Source organism: Bison bison, unplaced genomic scaffold (genome assembly GCF_000754665.1).
Source record: "Bison bison bison isolate TAMUID 2011002044 unplaced genomic scaffold, Bison_UMD1.0 scf7180017864139, whole genome shotgun sequence".
NCBI lineage: Eukaryota > Metazoa > Chordata > Mammalia > Artiodactyla > Bovidae > Bison > Bison bison.
In genome coordinates this window covers 4,104,475-4,131,174 of record NW_011494711.1, presented here as the reverse complement: position 1 = coordinate 4,131,174, position 26,700 = coordinate 4,104,475, and the positions used below count along the sequence as shown (strand labels likewise).

General features: G+C 41.7%; 1 protein-coding gene across 2 annotated transcripts in view; it reads right to left on the bottom strand.

Annotated features, from left to right (window-relative positions):
* Positions 1-6,652: 6,652 nt before the first annotated feature.
* LYPD6B (LY6/PLAUR domain containing 6B) overlaps positions 6,653-26,700 on the bottom strand; it is a 31,469-nt gene continuing 11,421 nt past the window's right edge. Inside the window, exons 1-5 of one of the 2 annotated variants that reach the window (XM_010839961.1) lie at positions 24,631-24,677; positions 19,784-19,936; positions 17,005-17,103; positions 12,910-13,040; positions 6,653-7,690 (exon numbers count right to left, since the gene is read on the bottom strand). In XM_010839961.1, coding sequence (XP_010838263.1) covers positions 7,526-7,690; positions 12,910-13,040; positions 17,005-17,103; positions 19,784-19,898 — 510 coding nt within the window. In that variant the 5' untranslated portion in view covers positions 19,899-19,936; positions 24,631-24,677 and the 3' untranslated portion in view covers positions 6,653-7,525. Of the gene's footprint in view, positions 7,691-12,909; positions 13,041-17,004; positions 17,104-19,783; positions 19,937-24,630; positions 24,678-26,700 lie in introns of those variants that run through there. The other variant, XM_010839960.1, reaches the window with a different exon arrangement.

The following is a 26,700-nucleotide window of genomic DNA, read 5'->3' as shown; positions in this document are numbered from 1 at the left end:
CTTGGCATGTGTTAACCGACCACCTTATTTTAGGGGTCAGTTCCTTACCCATCGTCTTGAGTTCTGCAGGTCCCCCCACTCCATACTTCTCTATATTTGCAAAGTGATGTTGATTTAAACAGAGTGTATTCTATGGAATTTAGATGCTTGAGAAAGAAAAGTTTCTCTTGTAGAATATTTTGGGAAGTGTTGAATACTGTCTCCACTCCTTGCAGATTTATAATGTACATTAATCAAAAGAGAACGTGGTAGAAACTGCAGTAGACAGGGGAGCTTCTCTGTCTGGGTCTGCTACCAACTGTGCGGTTAGGGCAAGTCTGTACAGTTCCAGAGGGCTTGCCTGGCTTATCTCTAGCCAGAACATTTTCTCAGCCACCTTGACAACTGCCTCCCAACACGGCTTCCGACTGTGGGAATCTGGAGCAGACCTTTCTGGCTGCCCTCCCAGATCCATTTTTTCCTTCCTTCTCTTTAATTCCTATTTTGCTCACCTATCTACCTCCTGTCATGCATCACACATGCCTTAGGGTACACTGAGCTCCTTTTAGCTGTACTAAGTCAAGAGCAACCACATCTTGCTTGGGTGCAATTTGCTGGGGGCCTGGGTGAATATCTTCACTTCCTTGTCAGTGTCCAGTAGCATCCCTTTATCTGTTCTCTGGACACCGGCTGGGATGTCTGGGAGAGCTGTGACCATCTCCTTACCAGAGACATTGGAGAGATGGAGCCAAAAAAACAGCAAAGAATGGACCACTGATTTAAGTCCACCCTGAATCCCACTCTCCCTCTGGACTTCTGGTTGTATGAGCCAACAAATTTATGCCAATTGCATTGGGCCTCTCTGTTATTTGTAGTTGAAGTCATCCTGATGGATACATCACTCTCTAAAAAGTACTACTGTCTTCAGGGACCCTCAACAACCTAGATAGGGTCTGTCTCCAGGACCTGTTTGACTCCTGTTGCTTATCCTCCTTTAAAGAATATTTGAATTGGGTTGGTATTTCTTCTCTGCTTAGCCCCTGTGAATAAGTTTGCCTTGCCCTTGACTTTTACTATACTCACTCAGCCATGACTCATAGGGAGTCCAGTTAGTGGTCAGAACCCTGGACATCCTGCTTGGCTGAAAGAGGCCCTGGTTTCCTGGAGCTCCCAATTTTCTAGGCCTCCCCAGGACCTAGCAAAGTAATGCTCAAAATTCTCCAAGCCAGGCTTCAACAGTACATGAACCATGAACTTCCAGATGTTAAAGCTGGATTTAGAAAACCCAGAAGAACCAGAGATCAAATTGCCAACATCTGTTGGATCATCAAAAAAGCAAGAGAGTTCCAGAAAAACATCTACTTCTGCTTTATTGGCTATGCCAAAGCCTTTGACTGTGTGGATCACAACAAACTGTGGAAAATTCTTCAAGAGGTGGAAATACCAGATTAGCTGACCTGTCTCCTAGAAATCTGTATGCAGGTCAAGAAGCAACAGTTAGAACTGGACATGAAACAACAGACTGGTTCCAAATCGGGAAAGGAGTACATCAAGGCTATATATTGTCACCCTGCTTATTTAACTTAAATGCAGAGTACATCCTGAAAAATGCTGGGCTGGATGAAGCACAGGCTGGAATCAAGATTGCCAGGAGAAATATCAATAACCTCAGATATGCAGATGACACCACCCTTCTTTCAGAAAGTGAAGAACTAAAGAGCCTCTTGATGAAAGTGAAAGAGGAGAGTGAAAAAGTTGGCTTAAAGCTCAACATTCAGAAAATGAAGATCATGGCATCCAGTCCCATCACTTCATGGCAAATAGATGGGGAAACAATGGAAACAGTGAGAGATTTTATTTGGGGGGCTCCAAAATCACAGAAGATGGTGATTGCAGCCATGAAATTAAAAGACACTTACTCCTTGGAAGGAAAGTTATGACCAACCTAGACAGCATATTAAAAAGCAGAGACATTAATTTGCCAACAAATGTCTATCTAGTCAAAGCCATGGTTTTTCCAGTAATCATGTATGGATGTGAGAATTGGACAAGAAAGATGAGCACTGAAGAATTGATGCTTTTGAACTGTGGTGTTGGAGAAGACTCTTGAGAGTCCCTTGGACTGCAAGGAGATCCAACCAGTTAATCCTATAGGAAATCACTGGAAGGACTGATGCTAAAGCGGAAACTCCAATACTTTGGCCACCTGATGTGAAGAACTGACTCATTGGAAAAGACCCTGATGCTGGGAAAGATTGAAGGCAGGAGGAGAAGGGGGCAACAGAGGATGAGATGGTTGGATGGCCTCACCGACACAATGGACATGAGTTTGAGCAGGCTCTGGGACATGGTGATGGACAGGGAAGCCCACATGCAGTGGTCCATGGGGTCACAAAAAGTTGGATACAACTGAGCAGCTGAACTGAACCCAGGACAATCCACTTAGGGCAGCTCTGCCAAGCCAGAGTGTCTTCCAGCTTATCCTAGCCCTTTCCCTGGGACCAATTTTCATAGACCAAAAAAGTGCAGAAATGGAGGTTTAGGAGTTATGTGGTAGATGCTCTTGAGCCTCTACAGCCTTTACTGAGGCCTTGCATTATTGTTTCTAAAGATAATGCCCTACAGACTCCCAGTACCAGAATCACGACCAGGTAGATGCTTGTTCAAACTGCAGATTCCCAGACTCCTTGAATAGTATTCCTGGGATCAAGCTATGAAAGCCATATTTTTCACAGCCTACACTCTGAGTAGCTCACATCCTGGATTAACCCCCTACGTAGTTCAGCTTCTAGCCTCAGCATCTAATAGAAGAGGCCAAGGCAATGAGGGAAGAAGACAGGGAAGGAAGTAGAACTATGAAGGCCAAAGGAGAAGTGGGAGGTGTGTGATACCAGGAAGATGCTAGACTGTTTCAGGTACACAGCCAAGGAGCTACGCCTAAAGGCAGACTCGAATTACATGACGACAGCCATTTGTTCTCCAGTTTGTACAGCTGTCACCTCCCTGCATCCACTAGTCACCTCTGTCCTCTGGCGTGCTTTGCCCGCCTCCTCCCCACCCACAACACACACACATATCCAGAATCACAGTGAAACCCTCCACAAATAAGAGTCAGTGACAAACAATGAGGTGAAAAATAAAATGCACAAGATTCAAAGGTCAGAGCAGAATTTTATAAGATGGCAATTGACACATCACAAAAATTGTGCATAAGGGTAATTTCTCAATTGTGAAATATTTCCCAATTCCACACCACACCTCACCTTCCAAGCCCATGCTGGTTCATGCTGCTCATTTCATGCTTTGCACAGCTTTTAAGTCCTCTCCCAGTGAGAAAGAGAAACCAACCCACCTCTTTCTCTTTTCTTATGAGATGTGTTTTACACAGCGCATGACACAGCAGAATGCAGACTGTACAGAAGACAATGCCTGTAATTTCTGGCTGCTAACCTCAGTCAGGTTTGGATTTAGGGAGAGTTTAGACACAGCAGGGAAAAGATGTGTTCTGTACAACTTTTTTCTTTTCAGAAAGTGAATGATGGACAGGAACTCAAGATTTATTCTAGAATGTAGTTATATTCAAAATTGAACTTTGACACATCATTCCCCCATACTTTCCTCGTATTCATAGCTAATCCCCCTGTCTTTTTTATAAGAACAAATCTACATATTCTCCTTTCCTGCCTCCACTACCCCAGTTCTCACGGGACATTTTGACAAGGTACTCTTCATCTTCTTGTTCATTAGGGGGCATATGAAATTAATCTGAGGTCTGGATCACTTGGCCATTCTAAGTCACTATGTAATGGACTAAAAAAATCCATGCAAATGGACTCATTAGATTCTTGGATTCTAGTTTTAAAACAATTACGTTGGAGACCCCACATAGAGTCCATTTATAATGCATCGGGATTTCAAGGTCAAGTGTTAAAGGTTTTGGGCTTCTGTGCACTAACATCACCCCCATCTCTTATTCTCTAGTGTAGTGGCTCCAAAAGTGGCTGTGTATCAGATCACGTGAGGAGTTTACTAAAAATACAGATTTTCTGATTCAACTCTAACAAAAAGAATCTGACTTTCTGGATTTGCGGTCTGTGAGTCCAGTTTTCGTCTTTAAATATAAACTCCCTGAGTAATTTCCATGCCCCCACCAAGGACCTATTTACGAAGACATTTAGGAAGCACCTCTCTGGTCCAGTGGTTCTTGAACTAGTGTGTGCATCAGAAGCACCTGGAAACCTTATTAAAACCCAAAGGTCTGGAATGGAGGCTGAGTATTTGAATTTCTAACAAATTCCCGGGTGATGCCTATGCTGCTGGTCCAGAGACCACACTGAGAACCACAACTCCAACCCAGGTTTATTATTCATTAGCACTTATTATGTGACCACGGACTGGGCTTCTGAAGAAGGAGTAAACCTCTCAGATCAAGGGTAACACACCTAGCATCACAGTCATCTGGGAGCTGCTTATTTAACATCTAATTATTGGGATTAGGCATGGGCTCCATCCCATCTCCTGAGTCAACATCTCCAGAAGGCCCTTAGAATTTGTCTTATTTTGAAGTTGGCCAGAAAATTCTGATTACAAGGACTTGAAAACATTGCCTCAGATAAGTCAGACTTACGAGTTCATGAATAACTTATACTAAAAAATTATCTGAAATTCCAATTTGATGGGACATCTGATGCTTTTATTTGTAAATCTGGCACCCTATTCACTTGGCTGTCTTTGCAGTTTGTTTCCTCTGTGTGTTCTCTCTTTGGCTCAGGATAACTATTTTAAATGCTCAGAGGAGAGGTGGTTAGGAGGGCAATCTATGAAAACATATGTGGGGTGAAGAAGAGAAAATTAAGATGTTTCCTTGGGAAAGAAAAATAAAAAACACAGAGGAAAATTCATTAATCTAGACAGAAGAAAAAGAAGTACTGTCTGCTAATGGTTTTTTACCAGACAATTCATCAACTTCTCAGACAAAAGAAACCCTGGGGAATAAAAAGACACCCACCAAAGATGCTCTTAAAATGTTTCAATTGAAGTCATATATAATTAATTTCAAACAAGCATAGCTATGAAAATTCAAATACCTCAAGGTGCTGAGTGAAAGGCAAGATAGATCTACATCAGACTTCAAAACTGCTGCTTCCAGGTGAGTCTCTGGTTTGGCCAGAGACAGGGAGGTAATGACATCTGTCTCCTCCCTGTTTTATTGGAAGGTAAAGAGCTTTAAGATGAGACACTCCCACTGCATCAGGGTTGAGAAGAAACATATACAGCTTAGCACCTGACAATAGCACATAACTACTAAGAGGCTGAATCAAAGGAATAGAACAAACAAAATGAAGAAAAATTCATGGATGCACGTAAGGAAGTGATCTGGTAAACAAGTGCAGAGGCCAAGTCACCGCCATGAGCACCACAGCCCGTGCACAGCAAGCAGCTTTTTCCCCATGGACTTCTGCCATTTCAGAGGCTAGGGGTCAGCACACTGTTCCTGCAAAGGGCAAACTAGCAGACCTTCCAGGCTTCACAGGCCATGTGCTCTCGGCTGCCTCTACTCATCCTTGGTGTTGTAGCAAGAAGGAAGCCTGTAGACAACATGTAAGTGAATAGGTGTGGTTAGGGGGGTTGCTACGGACTGAATATTTGTTTCTCCCCCAAATTCACATGGTGGTGGTAGTCGTGTTTGACTCTTTTCAATCCCATGGACTGTAGCCTGCCAGGCTCCTCTGTCCATGAAATGCTCTAGGCAAGAATACTGGAGTGGGTTCCCTTCCCTTCTCCAGGGGATCTTGCTGACCCAGGGTTTGAAGCCAGGTCTCCTGCATTGCAGGCAGGTTCTTTACTTGTCTGAGCCATCAGGGAAGTCCAAATTCACGTGTTGAAGCCTAAAGCCGCAATGTGATGGTATTTGGGTGTAGGGCCTCTGGGGGATGCTAGGTCATTCAGGTGGAGGCCTCATAAATGCGATTAGAATCCTTATGCTCACTCTTCACCCTTTGTCCTGAGCACATATGAAAAGGCCAGTCTACAAATCTGGAAGAGGGCTCTCATTAGACAGTAGATCTGCTGGTACCTTGATCTTGATCTCTGAGCCTCCAGAACTGTGAGGATACATGTTTGAGTTGAAGACACCAGGGCAACAGAATATTTGTTAGTAGAGTTGGGCAGACTAAGAGTGGTGGGATGTATTTGATCCATGGCCGACCCCCATCATGGATGAGCCAGTGTGGCAAGGACACCGTCATTAGTGGATTCTGTGGGGCACTCAGCATTCTAATGGTAGATGCTCTACTGAGAAACAAAACAACAAACACTCCACTAACTTCTCACTATACATATAAAGGCAGAGTGTTTAAAGGTCACTCCAAAGTGTAAAGGCGAGAAATTAGGATTCTAGAAACGGAAGTTGCTCCTTTGAAAGTCTAGGACTGTGTTATAAGAATGAAAGAGAAGACAGGGGACCAGACATTTTAGCATGGATTTAGAAAGTTTCTCTTGATGGTCCTCCCATTGAGACAGGTTGACTGGGAGAGGGACACTGTCGCCAGTTTCTCTGTCTTTAAGCTGCTTTTTTCTTTTTTTAATTTTTTGCCATGCTGCTCAGCATGTAGGATCTCAGTTCCCTAACAGAGATGGAACCCATGCCCCCTGCAGTGGAGCACAGAGTCTTGACCACTGGACCACCAGGGAAGTTCCTAAACTGCTACTTCTGAGGATCTATCATGTGATAAGGTATCACCCTCCTTGCCCAGGGAGGTTTCCTCACCTTCTCAGTTCACTAATTTTGCATTTGACATCCTTAGAAGGGTTCTTTCCCCCCAAGAAAAAATTAAGTCACCTTGGCATAGACTTGCATACTTTAAGCCAGAAGATAGCACCTGTGGTGCATGATCAACTTCAATTGGCCTCCTTTATGACACTCGTTAATGTGTTTCATCTGAGGTCTCCACATCGGCCAAGAAACACATAAGCATGCATTCTACACTTATAATTTAAAAGCTTTATTTTCCCCCACAATTAGCAAATAGGTTTCATATTAGTTCAACTGGAAGTTTCCTTCCTATAGTGGGCTTTCTCGTTACTTCACCCTCAGTGGGGAAACTGCTTTCTCTTCAGGGAAGGATTAGATTTCACAGAGATGCTCTGAGCCAATCACAGAATCTAGAGGGTCTGTTCCAGCAGCCCCTGAAGGAGTCAATCAGGTCAGAGTCCTTTCCCCCAAAGGTCTGGTCTGGCAGGGACAACACAGGCTGCTGAACCTGCCTGTGGTAGATGCTGGCAGGACCCTCCTTGCAGAAGAGACAAAATGCAGCCCCCTTTTGATCAAGAAACCTAACAGCTACATAATCACTCAGTCTCTGCCAAGTCCCCTTTCTTGTGGCCTCCTGAAGGAGCATCTGAGCTAAGCAAACAGCTGGCTTCTGCTGTGAGGTCCAATGCGCATCCTTCAATCTTGAAGAGATTGGTCTTCAAAGTTCGCCATTTTACAGTTGTTAGCTTGTGCTTCAGAGGACGGGTCTCTGCCTCTCCCAGGAAGGTGGCCTTATATCAACGGGAGCACGAAGGCCCAGGCCAGCACCGGTAGGTAGAGCACAGGGGCACTGCTACCAGACGTCCTCTGAGCGTGCATCACAGCGAAGACCGCATTCGTGTGGTTGGTGGGTAACTCAACATTGCAGATCATCCCCTCACAGCAAGACCTACACTCCTGTTACAAAAGGAAGAGGAGAGGGGAAGAGCCAGTGAATAATGGGAAGAAGAGGGGAGGGTCAAAGAAAAACCTTCTCCAGCTCTGAGGACAGAATTTTTTTATCTGAGTATATAAATTTTAAGTGCAAAATTTTTCAAAAGAGTAATGACTTACCTACAAGAGAAAAAGGCTATCTTATTTTTTAAATGTTTACTGTTTGAGACTAAAAATTATAAATTTGAAAATATACCTTTTAGCCTAACAAAGATTTCCAAAAAGTATGCGAGCTTGGGTCCAGGACATAGTTCTCAAACACTGTTACTGAGACTGTAATTGCTTCAGTCTTTCTGGGGAGTAATTTGGTAATCTTTATCAAGAACTTTATATAAATCTATCTAGTAATGTGCACCACAAAGATTATGTGGGTTTTTATTTAGAGAAATATTAAAAGCTGCCTAGTATTCTTAATAGGGAAGTAGATGAATTATAGCTACGAACATTTTAATATTATGCAGCCACTAAGAATATGTCTGAATATTTAAACAGGTAAGTTTTCTTTAACAATTTTTATTTTATATTGGAGTACAGTTGAATAACAATGTTGTGTTGGTTTCAGGTAGCACAAAGTGATTCAATTATACATGTAATTCTTTTCCCATGTATAGGTTATTACAGAATATTGACCAGAGTTCCCTATTCTATACTGTAAATCCTTGTAGGCTATCTACTAATAAAACGTAGTAGTGTGTATACGTCAGCCCCAAGCTTCCATTTTACCCTCCATCTTTCCACTTTGGTAACCATAAGTTTTCAAAGTCTGTTTTGTAAATAACTTCATTTATATATTTTTTGAGGTTCTACATATGTGATATCATATATTTGTTTTTCTCTGTGAGTTATTTCATTTAGTATGATGATCTCTAGGCCCAGCCTTATTGCTGCAAATGGCATAATATCTTTTTTTTTAGTGTCAAAGTAACATTCCATTGTGTGTGTGTGTATGCCACATCTTTATACATTCCTCTGCTGATGGACATCTAGGTTGCTTCCATGTCCTGGCTATTGTAAACAGTGCTGCAATGAACACTGGGGTGCACATATCCTTTCAAACCACGGTTTCCTCTGGATATGTGCCCAGGAGTGAAACTGCTGAATCATATGGAAGCTCTATTTTTAGCTTTTTTTAAGGAACCTCCATAATGTTCTCCATGTGGCTGGACCAATTTACATTCCCACAGTATAGGAGGGTTCCCTTTTCTCCACACCTTCTCCAGCCTTCATTGTTTGTAGACTTTTTGATGATGGCCATTCTGACTGGTATGAGGCGATAACTTATAGTTTTGATTTGCATTGCTCTGATAAGTAGTAATGAGCACCTCTTCACGTGCCTCTTGGCCATCTGTATGTCTTCTTCAGAGAAATGTCTATTTAGATCTTCTTCCCATTTTTTGATTGTGTGTTATTTTTTTATATATATTGAGCTGCATTAGCTGTCTGTATATTTTACAGAATAATCCCTTGTTGATTGCTTCATTTACAAATATTTTCTCCTATTCTGTGGGTTATCTTTTCATTTAGTTTATGATTTCCTTTATTGTACAAAAGCTTTTGTTTTATTAGGTCCCATTTGGGTTTTTTTTGTTTCCATTACTCTAAATATTGATCCAAAAAGATATTGCTGTGATTTGTGTTCAAGAGTGTTCTTCCTATGTTTTCCTCTAAAAGTTTTATAGTATCCAATCTTACATTTAGGTCTTTAATCCATTTTGAGTTTATTTTTGTGTGTGGTGTTAAATATTCTAATTTCATGATTTTACATGTGAGTGACCAGTTTTCCCAGCACCACTTTTTGAAGAAATTGTCTTTTCTCCATTGTATATTCTCACTTCCTTTGTTGTAGATTAATTGACCATGAGTACATGGGTTGATTTCTGGGCTCTCTTGTTATTTCTAGGTTTTTCATGGGTCTATATTTCTGGCGTTGTGCCAGTATCATACTGTTTTGATTACTGTAGTTTTGTAGCAGTGTGGTCTGATGTTGGGGAGCCTGATTCCTTCAGCTTTTCTTTCTCAGAATTGCTTTGGCTAGTCAGGGCCTTTTGTGTCTCTATACAAAATAATTTTTTTGTTCTAGTTTTGTGAAAAATGCCATTGGTAATTTGATAGGGATTGCACTGAGGCTGTATATTACCTTGGGTAGTAGAGTCACTTTGACAACACTGATTCTCCTTATTCAAGAACATGGTATATCTTTCCATCCGTTTGTGTCCTCTTCAATTTCTTTCATCAGTATCTTATAGTTTTAGAGTACAAGTCCTTTGCCTCCTGGGTAGGTTTATTTCTAGGTATTTTTATTCTTTTTGATTTGATGGTAAATGGGATTGTGTTTTTAATTTCTCTCTGATCTGGTGACCTTCCAGAGGGCTCATGCCAATGAGTGCTCTCCAGAACTACCACTGCCAGTGTCTGCGTCCCTGCAGTGACCCACACACACACCCTGCCTAGGCTGGAGACCCTCCAAAACCAGTAGGTAGGTCTGGCTCAGGCCCTTAAGAGGTCCCTGCTTTTTCCCCCGGGTTCTAGTGCACACAAGGCCGTCTGTGTGCCCTCCAGGAGTACAGCTTCTTTTTCCCCCAGTCCAGTGGAATTCTTAAGACAAACTAACTCACTCCACTGCTGCTGTGTAGTTGCTTCCGTCGTGTCCAGCTCTGTGCTGCCCTATGGACTGTAGCCTGCCAGGTTCCTCTATCCACAGACTTCTCCAAGCAAGAGTACTGGAGTGGGTTGCCATGCCCTCCTCTAGTGGATCTTCCCAACCCAGGGATCGAAGCTGGGTCTCCCGCTTTGCAGGCAGATTCTTTACCAATGAGCCATTAGGGAAGCCCTGGCCTTCAAAGGGGCCAGTGATTCTCTGGGGGCTCCTCCTCCATTGCCAAACTCCCCTTGCCAGGCAGCGGAGCCTGATGTGGGGCTCAGGACTTTCACTCTTGTGAGAGAACGTCTCCAATAATTTTTCAGTTTGGATTGCCCATGTGGCCAGTATGGGATTTGATTTTTAACCATGATTGCACCTCTTCTACCATCTCGTTGTGTCTCTGTCTTTGGGTTGTAGGATATCTTTTTTGGTAGGTTCCAGCATGTTTTGTCTATGCTTGTTCAGCTTTTACCTGTGCTTTTGGGATTTTCATAAGAAAAGGTGAGCTCACATTCTCTACTCCACCATCTTGTCTCCTACTAGGTAAATTTTCATACTGTAATTTTTCTAAGTGGGACTTTTCAAGAATTTAGGACGGGCTTGGCTGGGCAGTTCTGGCTTGGGGGTGGTCTCTTAAGTGAGACAGTAACTGAAGTGCAAACATCAGGAGGTTAGAAACTGCTCTGAGGACAGAACTGAGTTGGTTTTTGATCTATGAGTCATCCAGGCCCTTGGGCACCCTTCCCCACAACTGACCTCAAAGTAAAAACCATCTTGAGAGTCTTTTCACTTTAACTGAGATTTATCTACATCAACCCAAGCATAAGCAAGAGAAAGGCACATGGAGTAAGACTGTTTAATGGAGTCAACAAATCTTATGAAGGTTTGCAAGGGGAAACACTGGAACAAAAAGGAAAGCTAGGAACCTTGTGGATTAGTCATTGATTTTCCTTCTCAGTACTACTTGTTAGGGGATAATTATGACTCTATTGTCTATACTAATGCCTCATCCCTATCTTTACAGTGACACTGGCTTGCTAATCTGGTTGCTGACTGGTGAAAAACGCTAGCTCTCTCACAGCACAAGGCTGTCTCAAGAGAAGCATGCTCTTGTCAAAATACCTGGTACAACACCTCCACCTGATAAACCCAGACGTTCACAGAGGCTTTCAGGATAAAGTATCTACCTCAGTGGTTCTCAATCTTGGTTGCACATCAGAATCACCCTGAGGAAGCTTACCAAAAAAATCCTGATGCCCAGGACCTCACTCTGAAGTTCTGTTTCAGTCAGTCTGAGTCTGCCCATCACTACCCCCTTGCTGCTGCTAAGTCACTTCAGTCGTGTCCGACTCTGTGCAACCCCATAGACGTTAGCCCACTAGGCTCCCCCGTCCCTGGGATTCTCCAGGCAAGAACACTGGAGTGGGTTGCCATTTCCTTCTCCAATGCATGAAAGTGAAAAGTGAAAGTAAAGTCACTCAGTCGTGCCCTTAGCGACCCCATGGAATGCAGCCTACCAGAGCCTATAAAAACCTCCCCAGGAAATTCTCCTGTGTAGCCAGAGCTAAAAGCCACTAGTGGTCAGCACACGAACTTATCTACAAAACAGAGTCACAAGCATAGAAAACAGACTAGTGGTCGCCAAGGGGGTAGGAGAAGGAAGGAGTGGGAATTTGAGATAGATGCAAACTATTACATATATGATGGATAAATAAGAAGGTCCTTCTGTGTAGCACAGGGAACTCTATTCAGTATTCTGTGATAAACCATAATAGAAAAGAATATGACAAAGTATAACTGAATCACTTTGTTCTACAGCAGAAATTAATACAACGTTGTAAATCAACTATACTAAAATAACACTTTTTATAAAAGCCACTGGTGTCAGGACCACTTTATGTATGTATAGGCTAAACTGAATTCTAAGATCTCATGAGATTAATATACTGTTAAGTAATTTTTTTCTCAAACATTTCAGGATTCCAGGCATATAAGAGAGTCAAATGCTCATTTAAAATGGTAGAATGAGAAAACTGAAGCAACCAATTGATCTAAACTGTTACCTGTAGTTCATCATAAGCTGGGATTAATCTTTCAGACTCTCACTTCATCTAAGCAGAAGCAGTAAGACAAGGTTTCCTTTATAAAAGGTGTCACCATTTTCCTCTTTGCACCTTCTCTGTGTAGCATTCTTGGTGATTTCTGGCCGTAAACAAAATACATAAGTTGGGTTCTGTAGCACTGGGCATCCTTTCATGCAGGGATGGTTTACTCCTGGAATTCCAGAGCTTACTTCAGGCAACGCACCCAAAGTCCAAGGTCAAGACCCTAGCGTCTCTGGAGTCTGAGAATTGTCATTTATTTTTAGTAATGATACTGTTTGATGGACAGAAAGTCTTCACCTTCTTTCATCTCCATTGTATCAGTGTAAAGGAGTCTCCCAAAGTATACACCTTTGACATACTATTTATCCATCCTGCCTCTATATACAACCATCCATCAAGAAACTTTTGGACAATAACTTTACACATACACTCCTTACCGTGTGTTCAGAATCTTGGCTGTGGTGGCAGCCAACAAAATGACATTCGCTCCTGGAGGCACACTTTTTGGTGATGGATATACTTCTTCCATGACTGGTAAAGTGATGTACTGTCAAACAGTATTGTGTATCTAGGCAGGGGGAAAAAATCAATTTCACATTTTACATCACATACACACAAAAACTTTGAACAATCACTTCAGAAATGACTAAAATTCGGGATGATCCTTAAGTTTCTAGGCGGTTTTTCTGAATAGCTACTAGCTTCTGAAGTATGTGTATTTTTAAAATGAATACAAATGGGCAGTTATCCTTTGGTGCAAGGTAAAGCTGAGAAAAAAACTGAACAAGACTCATCAAAACTCCAGGTCTGCTCATAAGAAAATGGCAGTATCTTTCTCTCTCCCTCTGAAGCACATGTTCTGTAACTCTAAAATAAAATGAAAACTACAAATGTAAAAAGGAAGTGGGCCATAGCTCTTCCTGTTTCATTGTTTCTTTATATACTAATAGGCCATGTGGCAAACTGGAGTGAAAGCAGGAGCTTCGACTTACACGCCAAGGCGCTTTCCTTACTCATCTAGTTCTTTAGGCTTTAATCCTCCCAACGTGTGTGATTTTTCCCCAAAGTATTTCTGTATTTTCTCTTCCTCTTTAGGTCTCTCTTACCTTCTCTGTCCTCCTCTGCTTGGCTAGTTCATTTTCATACAAAGTTACTTTTAACCATTCACATTTTATTACTTAAGAGGTCTCTCAGGAAACTGATTTCACTCACTATTCTGGGACATTCTACTTTAGTTCTGTGCCTCGTATTCTAGATATCTCAGGCCAATGAAATGCTGCTTAGTTTACCGAGAAGGGACTAAAGCAGCAGTTGCCAAAAAGTAGGGGCAGGGAGGAGGAAAACTCGACTAAAGTTGAGAAGACAGGACTTAGAGAGCTGCCTCTGTCACAAGTGAACAAGCCCTGTGACAGCCTTTGAGCTTACTTTCTTTTTAGCAAAAGGGTAAGTGCACTGGCATTTGGATAGACTTGTTGTAAGCTTTCATGTTAGCAACAGCAAATGCACATTAAGTGTGTACCACCAACCAGGCACTCTTCTAATATGCATTTACTCATTCAGTCCTCACAATAGGCCTTAAGACAAGTCATAGTAATATCCTCATTTCACAGATAAAACACTGAGGCTCACAGTCACATGGGTAGAAAGTGATGGAAGATGAGATTCTTGTGGAGGTGGTTTTCCAGGGTTTGTGCTCTCCACCAGCACACAACTGTGCCACTCTGTACACTCAGCATTGAGCTGAGTGTCAGCAGAACACCTCTACAAGAGCAGCTGACTGGGACTCAGAAGGAGAGAGAACCACTCCATGTTCTGAAAGCATTCCAATTTGAACTCCAGACAAAGAATCGAAAACTGGTAGGTGCATGTGTTCAGAGTCTGTCACACAGCCTAAAGCAGCCCTATAAAGTCAGAGTAAGAACCGGGTAAACCAAATAAGACGCGTCATTCTTGTCATGTTTTGTTACCTAGAGACTCTCTTTTAACGCCACTGGCTGACGGCAGCAGCAGAGCCATAAAGGAAACCTGAGATGACAAAGATCAACAGCCACAGCCTGTTGGTCCCAAGAAATGGCTGACTCTCACTCCCCTTGATAATGACAAGCTGAAAGGTAAGCAGTTACAGCCTCAGAACTCCAGATGATTATTGTTTTGCGGGCTTGGCTGGTGTACACTCATACACGCTGGAATGGAGGGTCATCTCGTTTCCCTCTCTCTATGAGTCAGGTTTTCAGGGTGGATGGGGAAGACCCCAATCTCCCCTCCCTGACATTTTCTTGGAGGCAGAAAACTGCAGCATCCCTCTTTTGCTCCCATGTTTCAACAAAGTTCTAAAACCCAGAAATGCCCATGCAAGTTCCCTTAAAAGTGGCTTTGATTAATGAATTACAAATTGGAACATGTACAGAATTAGTAGAAACAGCGTTTTGTTGTTGTTCAATCACTCAGTCATGTCCGACTCTTTGCGACCCCATGGACTGCAGCACACCAGGCTTTCAGGTCCTTCGCCATCTCCCAGAGTTGTTTCAAACTCATGTTCATTGAGTCAGTGATGCTGTCTAACCATCTCATCCTTGGTTGCTCCCTTCTCTTGAACAGCGTTTGGTAAAATTCAAAAGAATGGGCGACAGTCATAAAGAGGCTGGACATCAATGCCCCAATCTACTGCTGTTCCAAACCCTTCCCCCTCCCAGTTCTCGGGGAAATTTAAAGCAAATAGTTAAAGAATTTTACCAGCCCTCTCACACAAGCTAATAAGGAGAGGCATCTGCCTACCTGGCAAACATTGAAATAAACATCTGTGAAAATGTAGAAACAAATCCCCAAAAGAATACATGCACAGACACACATGTACTCAAAAGCACAATTCAGTCACACACTCTTGAGAGCTGAAGAGAACATTAAGAAAAATAAATCTTCATAATTATTCTTGAAAAGAAGTAATGAACAATACTGTCCATGCAAATGTCATAGTCATCTGTCTAATTTAGAGCATAAGATTCTCAGGCCCATAGAGGTCTCCAGTGTTACTATCCATTGGCTCCACCCATTGGCATCATCAAGGGCTTCCCAGGTAGCTCAGTGGTAAAGAACCCACCTGCCAATGCAGGAGATGAAAGAGACGTGGGTTCAGTCCTGGATTGGGAAGATCCCCTGGGGGAGGACATGGCAACCCACTCCAGTATTCTTGCCTGGAGAATCCCATGGACAGAGCAGCCTGATGCGCTGCAGTCCATGGAGTCACAAAGAGTCGGACACGACTGAGCACAGCACACTCACAACCACTGGCATTATCTGGAAGAGGCAGGGCTATTCCACTCCCGTAAAGTGATACAGAAACTTCCAAAAGATTCACAATAATAGTAGATCAAAGCTGGTAATTGCTAAGTCTGGAAGAGTTTGTTTCTGTTGGCCTTTCACGTCTGAAAACCTACAAAAACAGTGTATCCTAAAATACAAACAGCCTGATTTCCTTATAGTTCTAAGTAGAGGTTTTCAATTCTATCAGCACATCCTGTCTGCTTTGCATCCAAGTTTGTTTGTCTGTATTAAGTCATTCAACTTCTCACCCCCTATATTCGTCTAAGACCATCTTCTGCTGCCCGAAAAGATAATGAAAGAGCCCACTTGGTGCCCGCGTCTTCTCTTGTCCCCAACCATTCATTCTGCACACAGAAGCCAGAGCAGTATTTTACAATATACCTAGCATCTTGTACTCTATAGCTTCAACACCCAACACATTTCCAATGAAATCTAAACTTCTTACCAAAACGAAGATCCTGCATGTCCTGGTCCTTATCTCCATCAAATCCTTTCTCCCCCTTCCACTAAGCCTCACCAGCCAGCCTTCCTGTTCACTGTAGAAGCCAAATCTTACCCTTGCGTTTGCTGTTCCCTCTTACTGACATGTTTTTCCTATAGATCTCCACAGAGCTGATTTGTTCTGGTCATTCGAATCTTAGTGCAAATGTAGATTCCTCAGAGATTTCCTGACTACATAGTCAAAGGCATCCACTCATTCTGTCAATATTTACCAAGTGCCTAATATGGTCCAGGTACTGGATTACACACTGGGATCTACCAGACAACTAAACAAACTAAAGAGATGCTCAAACGTTTGTCAAGTAAACAAAGGAGTCATTTAAGCATCAGTGTATCTCAAGAGGACAGAAACCTTCTTTTGATTTACAGTAAGTAGGACTTTTCTAGAGGTATCATCAAGCATTTCTGACATTCTTAGAATGCCTTAGTCAACATTGTGGTCTATTTGTTCTCACTGGTAAATATTAATTAAGAAATTCTTCCTCAAAGCACACACAAGTATAAATTGAGGCTATGTCATCAGTTTCCATGTACTCCCAGATTAGTCTGATGTCTGGATAGTCTTGCCAAAAGTTCTCTGATTTCTATAGAACATCACCAGCCTTCTGGTTTGCTAATCTCATCACATAAGATGCCTTTGCTCAGAGCCAGTTGAGAGAGATCTAAATGAGGTCTGGTCACAAAGAGAGTTCCAAACTCAGCACACTTACTTTGTGGGCACCATTTATCTTCTGCCCATCGATTGCAGTTATAATTATCCCCTGCATTTTCACAGGTAAAACACTTGAAGCTGTTTGGAAATGGTGTAGCTTTAAAAAAAAATGCAAAGGGAAACAATATAGTTAAAATTTTTAAACATCAGATATGGAATAAAATTAGCAACTTTTACCAGAGCAAATAAAATTTACAAATCATTATCCTTACAATTTCTGTTTCTGTCAAGCTGGGCTTAACTGCCAGACTTTGGGGCATTTTCTTTATCCCCTTTTCTTTGAATATTTCATCTATGAATATGCACTACACAGTTCTGCAGATGATTCCACGAGCCACTTTGAAATACCCATGGTATTGTTCTTTTATAATTTGGGAGTAAGTGAAGGTTGAGTGCATGGGCAAAGATGGTGGTAGTATTGGGACCAATACTTTGATATATTATTGGCCCTGAAAAGAACTGGAGTCATTAACCTGAGCTTGAATTCTGCCCTTTTGACTAAGAAGTAATTTATTATTATTACCTAAAGATCCCCATGACTTGCAGAGGTATAATAAAGGTTAAACAAGAGATTGCATGAAAGATCTCTCTTAGGATCCCTGGCATATGAAACCACGTTGATTTCCATCCCTATGTAGTTGCTTTACAGCTAGGCTTAACTTCAAACAAGTAATTTCATTTGATATGTCAATTATCCCTACATTAGACATCAACCGGGAATGTAACATTTAATATCAGGATGATAGTAATTCTCAGGTCTTTGTGCTCAGGCAAGAGTGTTATAGAAACAAGAATTATGAGCTGCTGGCAGTCTGGAATGACAACTACTAGTATGTTCTTTTTGTCTTTATGCTTTCTTTTTTCTGCCTTGTATCTTGTTATTTTGATGGGCAAGAAATCAAAAGGATAAATTTGACATTTCTCTATAGACGAGAGTGTAAAGCCCTGTGTGAAACATTTAATTCTCCTACTTTTGAAGACTGAAATAAAGATCAAGGTAACCCAAACCATCCTAGTAACCTGACCCCAAGTTGGGATGATAATTAGAAAGCAGTGGGTATTTCACATACAGGGGAGGGTATTATTGATGCATAAACCAAGAGCAAACTATCAAAAGCTAAAACTCAGAGGACACAAAATTAGTTACCACAAATACATTTCAGTTTTGCCTATGCATAAAAGTGAATTAGGTAGGTAAATAAATAATGAAATCCATTTTCACCTACTAATTCAGTGCAGTTTTAAAAATGCTAAAACTCATTGCTGGTAGGTGAATAGTTAATGTAAAAATTGGCACTACCTTTTTGATTTAGTAATTCCTAAAATCTGTTCTAAGGTCATTAGCCAATGGAAAATGCATTTTAAAAGATTTTCAGTGAAGCATAAACATTTAGTTTGGTTATGATTGTGTGTGTGTGTCACTGCCAGCTGTATGAGTGAAAACATTTTTTAATGTAAGACATTAAGATACTTTCAAAATCATGGAAACGTATTCAAAATACAATGTAAAGGAATAAAAGCTATTGCAAAATTAAATCTGTTAGATCTCAGTATGTTACATATTTAAAAACATATACAGAGAAAAAGCAACAGAAGGATATGCAGTTGAAAATCCTCACATAATCTTATGTCAGCCCTCCATATGTCCCTCTGCAGACCACGTAGTACTATTTACTATTGAAAAAAATCCACATATAAGTAAGTGAACCCAGGCAGTTCAAATCCATTGTGGTCAAAATGTATGCCAAATGTATACCAAAATGTAAAGAAGACCTCGCTCTGAATCTTGGGATTATGAATACATTTTCTTATTCTACATATTTGCCAGTCTTTTGGAATTTTCTGTAATAATCAAGTATTAATTTTATATCTTTAATAATTTGCTCATCATATCTTTAATAATTTGCTCATCATAAAGTTATATCAGGCTTAAAAGGTTAAAAATTTGTCAATAATTCAGATTTTATGATAATGATGTCTATGCTATCAAGTATAAAATCACTACCAATTTAGAAATCTGTAATAAATGGTAGTTCAAGGTGTGTGGGGTGTATGTGTGTATGGCTATGTAGAATATATATGTATACACACCTACTTACTTATGACTGAATGTCCTAAATAACAAAATTCAAAGTGCAGAATGGTAACTATACAGGAGTATGAACACTCCTCATGGACGAGTATAAAGACAGTTGTTCCCAAACCTGACTGTGTAACTAAAAAGAAGAGAGGAAAAAGAGAAAGAATTTCACATCCCACCCTCCTGACTACTGAATCTCTGGAGAAGAAACCAAGGAATATGTAATTTTAAAGGCTTTTGTTGTAATTCTGATACTCTTCCAGGTTTGTGAATCACTGGCATTAACATTTCTAAAACTATAAGATATATCAGAGAAGTTTTACTTGTCTGAAGAGAGAGAAAGGAGGGGAGATTTTATACATAATTTATGCAGAATCTTCCCTACAGTCAAAATCCTTCTCCAAGGATCAGCAAAGAACACTGAATTTCCCCTGCTGAGCCATTCTTAGGGACAGTGTTCAGAAAATGATTTTAAACATGAACCCTTTTAAGACTTCAGCAGGAAGCCAAACCATCTTAAAGAAATGGAGAAAATTTCTGTCACCATGTGTCACCCTTACCCATGGAAGTAATGAAGACTTTCTGATTTATGCTTGATATAAACCAAATGTTCCAGAATCAGCAAGGTTACTATAGGGAAACAGATTTTAGTTATTCCGATCCCATGTCACGGACAACGGTGACAACCACTACTTACGATCAAGAGGAGGCCTCACGTTATAGAAGTTGATGTTCTTGGCAAACACCCGGTTTTCAGAGAAGATAAAAGTCTGGACCACAGCTACAGTGAGGGCGTGACAGAGGAGCAGCATTCTGACCCCAGGTGTGGGGAAGTCGAACACTCATATACCTGTGGTGAAAAGAAAGGAGTTGAGTTTATCTGCGTTTTATACATCACTGTGCTGTGCTTAGTCGCCTAATTGTGTCCGACTCTTTGCAACCCCATGGATTGTACCTGCCAGGCTCCTCTGTCCATGGGGATTCTCAAGGCAAGAATACAGAGTGGGTTGCCATGCCCTCCTCCAGGGGATCTTCCCAACCCAGGGATCAAACCCCGGTATCCCACATTGCAGGCAATTCTTTACCAGCTGAGCCACCAGGGAAGCCCACGAGGAGTGTTTGGCTTCTGTTTGGAAAAGCTTGATTATTTAAACGTATCCAACCATCTACTTGTTCTATAGAGCCACACCTGTGACTTAAGTGCACTCTTCCCCATCAGGTGAAAGCTAAGCCATTGCTACCTTCTACCGGGCAGGCTCTGCAGGACTCCTGCTGGCTTAGGTCCCAAGAGATGGAGCAGCAGTCCTGGCCTGCCTGCACCCCATTCCATCACTGCTCGGCCAGAGCTGGCTGGGTGACTTTGTGCTGAGTCACCTGATCTTTTAACAATCGCACTTTGGTTCAATGGGTTGCTCCAATGAAGTTGCTGAACCACCTCTCTGAAATTCCAGTCCCTGAGTCAATACTTAAAACTTGATGAATTTTGCAATTTTTTCAAAACTTGGAAGACACAATAAAAGTTGGAACAGGAGGAAGGACGGTGAGTAAAAGGGCAACCAGTTTGAGAAACAAAGCCTCTACTGGGCCCCAGAGCACACAGACACTGAGAAGAGAAATGAAAGTAACTGTGGAAGGCCGTCCCCACCTGTATCCTGTCTCACCAGGAGCAAGGGGCGTGGCCAGGAGGTTCTCAAGGGAACAGAGTAACAGTTGTTTGAAAACCACACACATAATGTTAGTTCTGGCCCACAGATACTGCTTATTGCTTTCAGCCACTTACAGTTGGCAGGGCCAAAACCCAGAGAAAGTGGTTTGCACACAGCACTCAGTAAGGTGTTTCATCTTAAGCCCATTGACTGTACCCTCTTGAAGCAGACCTGCTAGTAAGGAAACTTTCAGGAGAGATGCTCAGAGCCTGTAACATCACCAGGTTCGTTTCACAAGCGGGAGGCATGGGCAGCAGAAAAAGGAAGTCATCTGGAGTCCAAAGACTTTGGTTCAGGTGCTGGCTCTGCCATTTATTAGCAGCCTGACCCTGGGCAAGCTCTTTAGACTCTATTAACCTCAATTTCCTCATCTGTAAAGGGGTTTAATAACACCCAGCCTGCCTACACCCTGGGTCATTGTGACCATCCAATAGAGGCTTGAGTAAGATCACATAGAACTGCGTGCGTAAGAGCACTTGTAAGACAAGTTCTGTGAAAATGGTGCAATCTTAGGGTTCAAAGAAAATGGCTAAACCCGTATTCTTGCTAATTCAATAGGTCTCAGTGGGTTTAGGGAATCTTCTAAAGGAAAAAAAAAAAAGATCTCCACATAGCTAAGCATAATACCTGACATGGATATTTTCCCTGCAGCTAAGATTAAGAATGCATAATTTCTAGGGATTTTATGCCATCTCTGAGTATACTGGTTTTGCCTAAGGGGATAATAATGCCTACCTATAAGCTGAATATTAGACAAAATGTACCCACGACATCATACCATCCCTACAGCTGGCTTCTGCCTCTGAGAGAACTAAGTCTCTAAGGAAGGACTCAGGGTGAAAAAACTTGGCAAGTTTCACAAAACAATAATGCTAAATGCTGTATACACTGCATCTCAGCTCAGTCCAAAATCAGACCTAGTGATATACAAATATGTATCTCATTCTGCCCTTGTTCATTTTCCAAAGGTCAATCACAATTGACCTTTCACAGTTACTGGGTTTCCAAATCCTATTGTTATGCTCTTTCTTAAAAAAAAAAAATGAACATTTAACCAACTCTATAATTCCTTATAAACAAGTGGCTATATTGACACAATTCCACTTCTCCTATTTCTTTCTCTGAGTTGGACTATTCCATGTCTATTATAAATCTGTAGCCAAGTAATGGATACCCTCTTTGTTACATTAGTGGAGACCCTCTAAGTAGGGGAGACTAACCCCTCTTTCACAAACATGACTGTGTTCTAAGAGCAATTCACAAGTGCTCTTGTAAATAAGGTGGTGGTGGTGGTTTCGTCACTCAGTCGTCTGACTCTTTGTGACCCTATGGACTGTGGCCCCTCAGGATCCTCTGTCCATGGGATTTTCCAGGCAAGAATGCTGGAGTGGGTTGCCATTTCCTTCTCCAGGGGATCTTCCTGACCCAGGGATCAAACCATGTCTCCTGCACTGGCAGGCAGATTCTTTACCACTAAGCCACCTGGAAACCCCCTGTAATATAGAGAGAATGCATAAGATCACAGCGTTCATATTATCTATATCCAAGTCCCTTTTGCATCACTAAGTGACAACTATGGGACTTGAGACAAGTTGCTTAAGTTTCCCAAGCCTCAGCATCCCCATCTCCAGAACAGGCATAATGACAGTCCCTACTTCACAGTATGGAGGTGAGGGCTAAGTGACATCATGCAGAGAGAAATCAGCCAGTGCTGGGCACATGGTCAAAACTGTATTCATTGAGCACTTTCTATTCAGTGGTAAACAGCATTAGCTCAAGTACTTGCCTTCAAACCTACCATCTGAATAGCACCTAACAAAAGTTCCTCAACCTCTCTGTACCATAATTTTTGCATCTATAAAGTGGGAATAATAATAATATCTACCTCATAGGGGTATACAAATTTGTTCATACATATCTATCTATCTCAATACTTATGTGCTCAGCATTTTGCTAATTCTGAAGCATTTACTATTATGAACACATCACCAAGTACTTCGGAATCGCAAGTCAGAACCCCTAATTTTCCTCACGTCATCTCAGACGAAAGCCCATCCATTCAATACACCATTACTGACACCTAGTACATAACAGACATTTTCATCGCTGGATCCCCAACAAAGTCTTTGCTCTCAGGCAGTTTGCATTTTAGAGGGAGAAGACAGGCAGTACATATGGAAAAGGCCATAATTTCTGACCATTGTAAATTCTGTGGAAGGAACATGGTAAGGTGTTATGTCAGTGGACAGAAGGAAGTGTTTAACATATATGGTGAGCCCAATACGTCTGAGTAGGTGACATTTATACAGGTGAATTAAATGTTGATAAGGACATGTCCAAGCAAAGAATCAAGGGAAAAGAAACCAAGTCCTTAGATCAGAAGAAGTGTGCCTCACTGGGGGAACTCAGAAAGCAGCTAGTGTGACCAGAGCATGAGAGGGGGGGGAACAGACAAAGCCAGAGTCGGTGAGGCCAGACTACACAGGCACTTCCAGGCCATGGCAAGGATCTCAGATCCAGCCGAGTCGAGAAACTGTTCTGTTTTAGATTATCTAGTTTTGAAAACTACTCTCAAGAAAGCTTTGTCTCTGGAAAGTAGTAATTGGTCCAAAATGCCTAGTCCTATTTCTAGCTCTGGGAAGAAAGGAATACAAATAACAGTGAACACAGAGGAAGGAAGAATTCAGATATACCTCAAAGGTTCTTCTGGATAACATCAAGCATGATATGATGGCTCATGGAAGACTTAAAAACAATGGAAGGAACAACAAACCCAAGAATTAGACATGTGTTGTGGTTTCCCCTTTCCTGGAAAAAGCACTGTAGAGAATATAGTCTCATTACTATTGCCTCCACAAGGTGGGGGTTCAGGGGCAATATGTGCAAAGACCCTAGCATGCAGCCTGGAACACAGCATGCCCTCAAAATGTGTCTGTGCAGTTTCTTCTAGCATAAAAGTTGATAATGGTGAAACATAGGCCACAAGAATGTTGCTTCCATATAGACTAGATGTATTTTCCTTTCTGGTTTTAGTTAAAACAGCGTAGTCTTATTCTATCAAGATCCTCTCAAACTGCAAAGGTTTTACCTGTCAGATGAGGGAAGCACCAAATAACAATATCTCATATTTTCCAGAGCATGTTTTATAATCTACTACATACTGCTTTTCCCATGGCACCTATATTTATCTCTCTTTTTCAGTGTATAGGTTTGTGTTAACATGACTGTTTTATTTTTCACAACCCAAAGACATTAGGATAATGAAAAAGCAAATGACTAAATTATAGTATCTGAAAGTAGTTTCACATTTGGAATCATTTCATGGAGACTCTGAACTAAAATTTATCTGCTGAGGCTTTGCTGAGCAGGCTCTTGTTGCAATCTTTCTTGCAGAACAAGGTTATAGCAGAATTTGTATTCTGCTTCAAAAAGGGGGAAAAAAAATCTTGAACACAAGCTAGACTAAACCATTCTGTTACTTTCTCTAGGACTATCACACAGCAGAGTTCTCCATGTAGGGGAGGGGGACCTGCAAGGAACTTAAGGTTATTTGCAATATCATGTCCATACATATTTTCCCCCTGGGTTAAGACCCACACATAATGGTTAACAACAGCTGCTCTCTGACTTAGAATACAGCCATCATAATTCAGCTTCCTGTAACTTGGATGTTTTCTTACTTTGACACTAACATAGCCTCACATAGATATTAGGTACCTGGTCCACACTTCTCAAACCCACGGGTGGCTCAAAACATCCCCACCCCACCAACCCCCAACAAAGCTCATCACCATTATCCATCTTTCTCAGATAGAAGACCTTGTCAGAAACCCCTCACCTCTGATGCTGGTCTTTACTTTAGGAGTCCTCTCTTTGGAAAGTATATTCATTCTTGTTCCAGAATGCAGTGTGCTTCCTTGCCAAGAGAAGGGATTTCTGTAAGGCACATCTGTAGGGTTACAGCAGGGACAGGCAACTCTCAGGCACTCAGGGAACGGCAGGTAGCCAGATGTGTAAATTTAGGAAACTCCATATGAGACTGGCCCACTACTGCCAGGAGTAATGGATGTACATGGCTCATGGTCCAGCAGCATGACTATTTCCCAGGTCCCAGCCATGGTCATCATCCCATCCTATACGTGGCATTTTTAAGCTTTCCTGGGGTACATGCAGGCCTCAGGAATGGCGCATCCTTGACCTCAAGCTCTTCTGAGATAGGAAAAGGACCTCCATCACTTTTATATCCCCTAGGTCCACACTCAGCACATGGTAGATATTCAATAGATATATTTTGGAACAGAACGAACATCATTAGTTATGACCTATAAGGAGCACCTTTCTTAGCAAGTAAGACAGATTGTGGGCAATAAGGAGCTGGCAGGGCATCCAATGATGATAAAACCATGATGGGATCAAAAGGGGATTTGAAACCCGAGACCAGGCAGAGGTGGTAAACACCAGCACAGCTTATACAATTGCTAAAAATGAGTCAGCAAGCACCAGGCCAACCGCCACTGCCAATAAAACAAATGCAATATAGATAATTTAAGGGGAGCAGCTCTCCTAAGTCCAACATGCCTATCAACACCTGCATTCACACCTTACCGCAAGCATCACTTATCTGCGCTAAGACACTTTAATGGCAAACCTAATGGGCCTGCCTTCCCTTGTAAAAAGAATAGAAAGCAAAGAGAAAATGCAACCTGAGTGCTGGAATTTTACTCACAGTGGAAAAGATGAAAACACTCCTCAGAAAAGGAGAAATTTGCCAGGAAACTTTACAGTCTATCACAAGGGTAGTACTACTTGTTTCCAGCTATTTGAGTTTGACCAATGGTGATATTCTGGTTCCCAAGAAATTTGGCAAGATGAATCACGGGCTATAGGTTGAGACTGCTTCAGCTGTCTTCCTTGAGGGGACCTGACCTGGGCAATGAGAGCCTGGCCCTGCAGCTCAGAGTTGACCCTCTCTGACAGATTCTCTGTTTCCAGCACCTGGATAATTCCCCTCCCCCGCAACCCAAGTTTAAAATTAATTTTAAAGATATTTAATTTAGCATTTCTATGTGCCTGAAGCAAAATACAAGAGAGAATTTTAGCTTATGCTTAGTCCATCATCTTTATCTGAAAATACAAAAATCTCCATAGAGTACTATGGATTTTACTCTTGCAAAAAACATTCAATAGGGAAAAATGGAATCATGATTTGACCTCTCTTTACAGCTTGTCCAGATCTTGAAAGCAGCATGTTTATAAGTCATACATTCATACTAGGTACTGCGCTAAGCACTTATATACAACAGTGAGTTAGAGACATGGTCCCTGTACTGTCACACATTATTGGGGTCCAAAAGTTAACGTGAGCCACTGGTGAATTATGACTGTCAAAATTAATACAGTCATCTTTGAGGGGGAAACGATGGGCTTTAGATTCAGGAAGACCTAAAGACCCTGACTCTGGGAAAGACTGAAGGCAAAAGAAGGGGGCAGCAGAGGATGAGATGGTTAGTTAGCATCACTGACTCAATAGACATGAATCTGAGCAAACTCCAGGAGATAGTGATGGACAGGGGAGCCTGGCATGCTGCAGTCCATGGGGTCACAGAGTCAGACACAACGTAGCGACTGAACAACAACAAACAGGATAAAATTCTAGGTCTACCTTTCATAATCAGGTAACCACAGAGTTAAGAAGTACTGTCCCTTATCTTTGACAAAGGAGGCAAGAATATACAATGGATTAAAGACAATCTCTTTAACAAGTGGTGCTGGGAAATCTGGTCAACCACTTGTAAAAGAATGAAACTGGACCACTTTCTAACACCATACACAAAAATAAACTCAAAATGGATTAAAGATCTAAACGTAAGACCAGAAACTATAAAACTCCTAGAGGAGAACATAGGCA